This window comes from Panthera uncia, chromosome D1 (genome assembly GCF_023721935.1).
Source record: "Panthera uncia isolate 11264 chromosome D1, Puncia_PCG_1.0, whole genome shotgun sequence".
Classification (NCBI taxonomy): Eukaryota; Metazoa; Chordata; class Mammalia; order Carnivora; family Felidae; genus Panthera; species Panthera uncia.
The window spans coordinates 13478579-13485713 of NC_064808.1; the positions used below are offsets into that span (position 1 = coordinate 13478579).

A 7135-nucleotide genomic window follows, 5' to 3' on the forward strand; every position below is an offset into this window, starting at 1 on the left:
AGGCTTTTAAAGTAGAGTAACCCTGAGGAAATGAGAGATTCTAGCATGTCAGAATGATGGATATCAGAGCTCATGTTTTACTGGTTGTCCATTTCAGTAAAATGCATCTTGTTGACCAAGCTTCACTCAAGCTGGCTTGTGTCAACACACAGAAGGAGGTAGCTGGTCATATCTCTACCCATAACACAACACAGGATCATCCTTATTAGACATGTGTATAAGTGACTCACTTACAACCGCAATCCCTGCATTTGTCTCAGTTCTCTGCTGAGTATTGATTTTGTTCTTTTTACCCTTCTTTTCTAATCCCCTTCTAAAACCTTCTGTTTTATGGAGTACATGGATTTACTTATAAAACCGAGATTTTAAGGGTGCCTGGGTGGTTCAGTTGCTTAAGTGTCTGACTTCAGCTCAGGTCCTCATCTCATAGTTAATGAGTTCGAGCCCCACGTTGGGCTCTGTGCTGACAGCTCAGATCCTGGAGCCTGCTCTAGATTCTGTGTCTCCCTCTTTCTCTGCCCCTCTCTTACTCACGCTGTCCCTCTCTCAAGAATAAATAAACATTTAAAAAAAGATTTAAAAAAACGAGATTCCAGGTATTTTTGAAGTTATTAAGTATTGTTCTACAGACTGGAAAGAGAATTCTAGAAAGAACAACTTACAACTGGATAACTAATCTTAGCTCAGTATATTTTTGGTGGGCTTACTATATAAAATAGTCATGATTTTTTGCCAATAAAATCTTATGAATTCTTGAGAAAAAAACAAATGATAAGAAAATGTTTTGGTTTTGTCGTGTAGCATTCTTTCTGATGGGTTGAGTATTATCTCTGACCCCTCCTCAAGACCATCAACCTGCCCCCTACTACACACACACACAAACACACACACACACACACACATACACTCACACAGAGAATTATCACACATACACAGGAACAAATATACACACTACATTTCTATATTAAAAATAATCCAGATATTCTTTGGAGAATTACTATATTAAGCCAGTTCAAACCAAACTATGACTAGACAGACTTGATTTCCTATGAAATAGAATGTTTATCTTTGATAATCCACAGGTTTTCCTGGACCCATGGAGAAAAAAAAAGTAATTCGACGTGTGAAAAGTTCTAAGAGTAAAACTATCAAAGGAAGATTTCCTGACATTAGAGCAAACACTATCTCATTTATGTTTTGTCCTGGACTTCTCCTTGGCTCTGGGGCAGGAGTAATTCAATTGAGGAAACTGTGAAAACGATGCAATCGTTCTGCTAAGAAAGGCAAATACTTCCGCAGAGAGAAATGTCTACACAAATGGGATCCAAGACCCAGGCTATGTGATTCAGAGGACAAGGAATAAATGAAAATTAAAATAGTAGTACCTCAAAATGCAGAAAATAAGAAAAAAGATATTATAGGGGGCTGAGAGTCTGTTGGACTTCATCCCTGATTGCTACAGGAAATGTATGTTGAAGTTCTAACCTTTCTGACATTACACATTTTATTATTAATGCATGATAGCTCATAACATAAGGGGAGGTGCTGGATATGTGAGAACAAGGTATAAAGGCCAATAAAAAGAGAAGATAGGATCTTTGAAAGTAATTCATTACCTGTTAACTTCCAAATTTGCATGGGTTTATTGCTAGAAAACAGATAAAAGAAAATAAATATATACCACTTCTTTGAGTTGGCTCAATCAAACTGGAAAAACACATAAAAAGAAACACTAATATGAGGCATGGGATTTTTTTAAAAGGAGTAGATGTACAGTATCATATCAACAAAAGAACAGGGAGGAAATCAGATATGCTTCTGGTCTGTCCATGAGTCAGCAAAATCTGGAATAAGAAAACATCAAGAGTCTGACTTATAGGTAAGACATGAACACTAAGGCATAGTGGGGGCAACATAAGCAGAGAAGAGAGAAGAAATAGTCATAGCGCAGACAGACTTTAGAGTATGTTTGGAGAATGTAGAGAAGTCCAGTGCAGCTGGTTGAAAGCATCCAAGCACAGGGAATAAATGAAGAAAGGTAGAGAAAGAACGAAAATATGTAACATTTCCAGCAGCCATATGGCCTGCTAAATCTTCACATGTGTTAGTCAAAGTAATATTGCAACTTTCTTAAGTACAATAGTACTCATTTGGTAGATATTTGAGAAAAGGGGAGGCATATGGGGCACTTGGGTGGCTCGGTCGGTTAAGCGTTGGACTTCAGCTCAGGTCATAATCTCACAGTTCATGAGTTCCAGGCCCATGTCTGGCTCTGTGCTGACAGCGCAGACCTGGAGCCTGCTTCGGATTCTGTGTCTCCCTCTCTCTCTGCCCCTCCCTCGCTTGCACTATCTCTCTCTCTCTCTCTCTCTCTCTCTCTCTCTCTCTCTCTCTCCCCCTCACTCTCAAAATTAACTAAATATTTAAAAAGGGGGGAGGATGCATATATGAAGCAAATTAACAAGACACAGAGATAAAAACACACCAGAGTCAATAATCACCCACCTCTCCCTGGCCCCAATATCTGTCATTGTGACACCATGCTTTATACCAATGTAGTGACTTCTGAGATTAGCAAGTTTGGCCAGGAGAAACTTTCACAAACAGCGAAAGGTTTGGATTTTGTTCCAAGGAATAGAGAGTTCTTTGCATATCTTTGGAGAGAGTAGTGATATGATTGGGCATGTGTTTTAGAAAGGCATTTCTAGCATTCCTCAAACCCATGCAACCATATCTGGAACCAGTTGGAAAGTTTAGAGTGCAGACTACAATCTGAACTGCAGCGACTTCTTTCTTTGGCTCTTCTATGTTAGAGGCCATTTGGTCCAGCTTCCCCCCAAAAGTTATATGTTTTCTATAACACCTGAAATAATATGCTCTGGGGACACAAAGTTGGAAGTGCACTTAATACCACCTTTACTGGAAATTTGAATGTGCCATTTTAGACCACACCTTCTGCATGGCGATTTGCATCTCCGTGTTTCTCAGGGTATAGATGAGAGGATTCAGCATGGGGGCAATCACCGTGTAAAACACGGAGATTTCCTTATCCTTGTTCTCGCTCCCCGCAGGGAGAACATAGATATAGATACAAGGCACAAAGAATAAAACCACCACCATTATGTGAGAGCTGCAGGTGGAGAGAGCTTTGCGTCGCCCTGCGGAGGAGCGGGTCCTAAGATTATATAATATGAGTATGTAAGAAGCCACCAGGACAAGAAAAATGACAGCCGCCACCATCCCTGAATTAGCAATCGCTAAGATACTAACAACACGAATGTCTCTGCACACCAGTTTCAAAAGAGGCTTCACATCACATACGTAGTGATCTATCTGATTAGGACCACAGAAAGGTAAGTTGAGTACCATGAGCAACAGAGCAATGGAGTGCCAAAAACCCACGGCCCAGGCCGTGAAGATCAACATGTTACACCTCTGCCGGTTCATGACGACCGTGTAGTGCAGGGGCTTGACAATGGCAACATAGCGGTCAAAAGCCATGGACACCAAGATGAATATCTCCACACCCGCCAGCAAGTGGGCAGCGAAGAGCTGGGTCATACAATTGTTATAGGAGATGTTTCTTCTTGCGGCGCCTAAGTCCCTGAGTAGCCTGGGGACCACGGTGGAGGTGTAGCAGAGATCCATGAGGGAAAGGTGACAGAGAAAGTAGTACATCGGCTGTTCGATTAGATGGCTGCAGGTGATTGTGAACAAGATGATGAAGTTGCCCATTAAGATTGCCAAGTAACAGAGCAGGAACCAGAAAAAGAACAGGAGCTCCATTTGCTTATTTCCCCACAGACCCATGAAAACAAATTCTGTGACATTGTTCCCATTATCCATGAGGTTGAGGTGAGTCCAGAGTTAAACAGAAAGTTAATTCATCTGAAACAATACAGAACATACATTGCCAATAGTACCTTTTGAGTTTGGGGGTATTTACACACTAAAAAAAGATGCAGGTCATAGAGAATTTGTCACAGGCTCAATCTTTGAAATCCTTTTGGGTTAAGGGAGTCATTATATTTCAAATGATATTTGTTTAATTTTTTCTTTCTTCAAATTTTTATTCACATTCCAATTAGTTAACATACAGTATAATGTTAGTTTCGGTTGTAGAATTTAGTGATTCATCACTTACATACAACCCCTGGTGCTCATCACATTGCAGTCCTTAACACCCATTCACCCATTTAACCCACCCCCACCCACCTCCCCTCCAGTAGCCATCAGTCTGTTTTCTATAATTAAGAGTCTGTTTCCTGATTTGTCTCTCTGATTCCCATTATTTTCATTTGTTTTGTTTCTTAAATTCCGAATATGACTGAAATAATATGGCATGAATCTCAAACTGACTTATTTTGCTTAGGACAATACTCTCTGGCTCCCTCCATGTCATTGCTCTATATACCCCACATCTTCTCTATCCATTCATGAGTCAATGGACATTTGGACTCTTTCCATAATTTGACTATTGTTGATAAAGTGCTATAAACATCAGGGTGCATGTGTCTTTTCAATTGGCATTTTTATATCCTTAGGGTAAATAGTAGTGCAATTGCTGGGTCTTAGGGTAGTTCTATTTTTTAACTTTTTGAGGAGCCTCCATATTGTTTTCCAGAGTGGCTGTACCAGTAGGGACTGTAAATGGTATTCACTGAAAGCATATTTTCTGTTTGAAACTCTTGTAAGCATTTTGCATTCATTTAATTCATAACAGACCAATGGTTACTATGCTGATACTCGTTTTACATGTGGGGAAACAGAAAAATAGGTGGGTTCAGTTAATCCCACCAAATCGTTAAGGTATCAAGTAGCAACCAAAGATATGAACCTGTTTCAGATGCCATGTCCATGCTCTTATCAACTCTGCCATATTACCCACTGAGCAAATGGACTTCCAGCTGTTTTCCATCTCCTTAAAAGATATGGGTTTTACCTATCTCTGCCATTTACTACCTGTATAACTTTAAACAAGTCCCTCCCCTTCTCTATGCTGTATATAATTTCTATATAGTGTCCCAATACACACAAACATTGCATGTATCCATTGAAACTGAAGATATATTCTTAAAATAAGAACAAAATCAAGGCTCTTAATCATAGCAGAGAAATATCCTTGATTAGTGGATAATAGTTTCAGTGATTCTCCTTTTTGACAGGTTTGGTCAAGATTTAGAGCAAGGAGATACAGGAAATAGGGATTTGGAAACCCTGTTTGGGCATCTGGAAATAGGAACACAGGTTCTTGTCATGTAAAAGCTTTCCCTTTTTCCTAACCATTCTAAAGACACCTATTAGAGATTGTTGTTAACATGTTAGAAACATTGTGGAGAGCTAGGTGTTCTCTGTTGCCATATTGAAGAACCCAGTGTGATTAAAGAATGTCCTGAATTTAATGGTACATTTAGAACAGTACAACCACTTAGACGCAGTAGACGCAGGAGCAGAGCGTGAATATGTGGAAACATCACCTTTTACCCATAGCCAAGCATCCTCCACAGCAAAATCATGATTTGCCTAAAAGACTATTAATGTCTATGAATTATTTTAATGGTGCCAACGGGGGAAACATATGACGTAGTGGACAGATTCTTCATCTGATGATTGTGAAGGTGAGCATGCAGGCTCCCATGTCTTGTTAAGTATTTCTTGTTCACACTGAGCAGTTCATTCTCCCTGATCCTACTCCTTCAGCTGGTATGTGGAACTAAAACTTCTGGATCCAAGAGCAAAACGAAGTTCATTTAAGAATATACAATAGAAGGCCTGACAGTTCTAACTCGTCAAGTCCCAAAAATGTTTGGAGAGGAACAAACTGTTATATAAACAAATAGATATCAGAACTTTCATTAGCTCATTGGATTTACCTATGGATTCTTTATTTGGCCACAATGGTATGGTTTGAACTACTCATGTTAGATATACAGTAAGTACAAGGAAAAACTTAGCGTTGGTATTTATTTGTCTTGCATTCAAAACAGAGCTTAGTCAAATATGTATTTATGTGTAAATTGAGAATATCTAAACCTAACCCTTGTTTGTGGAAGAATATGATCAGTCGAAGGACATATATGGATCCACAGATAATTTTTCAAAAAGCTGTCAAATGAACCTGTAGCAAGTTCAGCTGTTGGTTTAGAATGCATCCTGAGCAAGACTCAACTTGCATTCTTGTGCAAGATTTAACATCTCTCAACATTTGGTCCAGTGTTGCTTAGAGTACAAAGATTGAACATCAGTTGGGAAAACACAGGCCCATATAGAAAAATATTTTCCAAAGCAGAATATATATATACATATATATATAAATATACATACATATATATGTATATATATGTGTGTGTGTATTTATATATATTATATATTTATATATAAATATTTATATATATAATTTATATATATAATTTCATATGATCAAATTTTTATACAAGATGAATTGTTAAAAATCCTTCTTGTTTTCTCCCAATTTAAATATATATTACATATAAGTGAATATATATAGAAAATATATAGAGAGAGACACACATATAATTACATATATATATCACCATATGTATGCTTAGATGCACAGGGGGTTTGGAGTAAAGAATTTTTTGAGTCCACTTTTTTACATACCTTTTATTTAAAGAATTTCTTTCAAGAATCTCTCCTTAAACTTTAAATTACTTGAGAAATATCTCTGTGAGGAATGTTTGCAAATACACAACCATAGGTTGAAAGGGAAAAAAAGTTTCATAAGGTGATTTGGAAGATGGATTTTTGACTAAAGGACATGAGAGTCTGTGGATAATGTAAACATCCACCAAGGACAATCTGAAATGATTTTTCTGGCTTTTAAAAACTACTTATCACATCCATGAGGCACCTGTGTGGCTCGGTTGGTTAAGCATCTGACTCTTGATTTCGGCTCAGGTCATGATCTCACAGTTCATGGGTTTGAGCCTTGCATAGGGCTCTGCGCTGACAGTGTGGGGCCTGCTTGGGATTCTCTCTTTTGTTCTCTCTCTGCCCTTCCTCACCAAAAAACAAATAAATAAATTTAAAAAAAATCTATTGTATCCATAATAAAGGAAAAATTGTGAAATAAAAAGTTATGGTCTTAACTAGGTGCTGTAGTTAGACTAAAATG

General features: G+C 38.1%; 1 protein-coding gene across 1 annotated transcript; it reads right to left on the bottom strand.

Moving 5' to 3' along the window:
* Nucleotides 1-2910: 2910 nt before the first annotated feature.
* On the bottom strand, nucleotides 2911-3859 carry LOC125916234 (olfactory receptor 4P4-like). Its single transcript, XM_049622385.1, has one exon. It carries the CDS (start codon nucleotides 3844-3846, stop codon nucleotides 2917-2919), a length of 930 nt encoding a protein of 309 aa, XP_049478342.1. The 5' UTR covers nucleotides 3847-3859; the 3' UTR covers nucleotides 2911-2916.
* Nucleotides 3860-7135: the final 3276 nt, after the last annotated feature.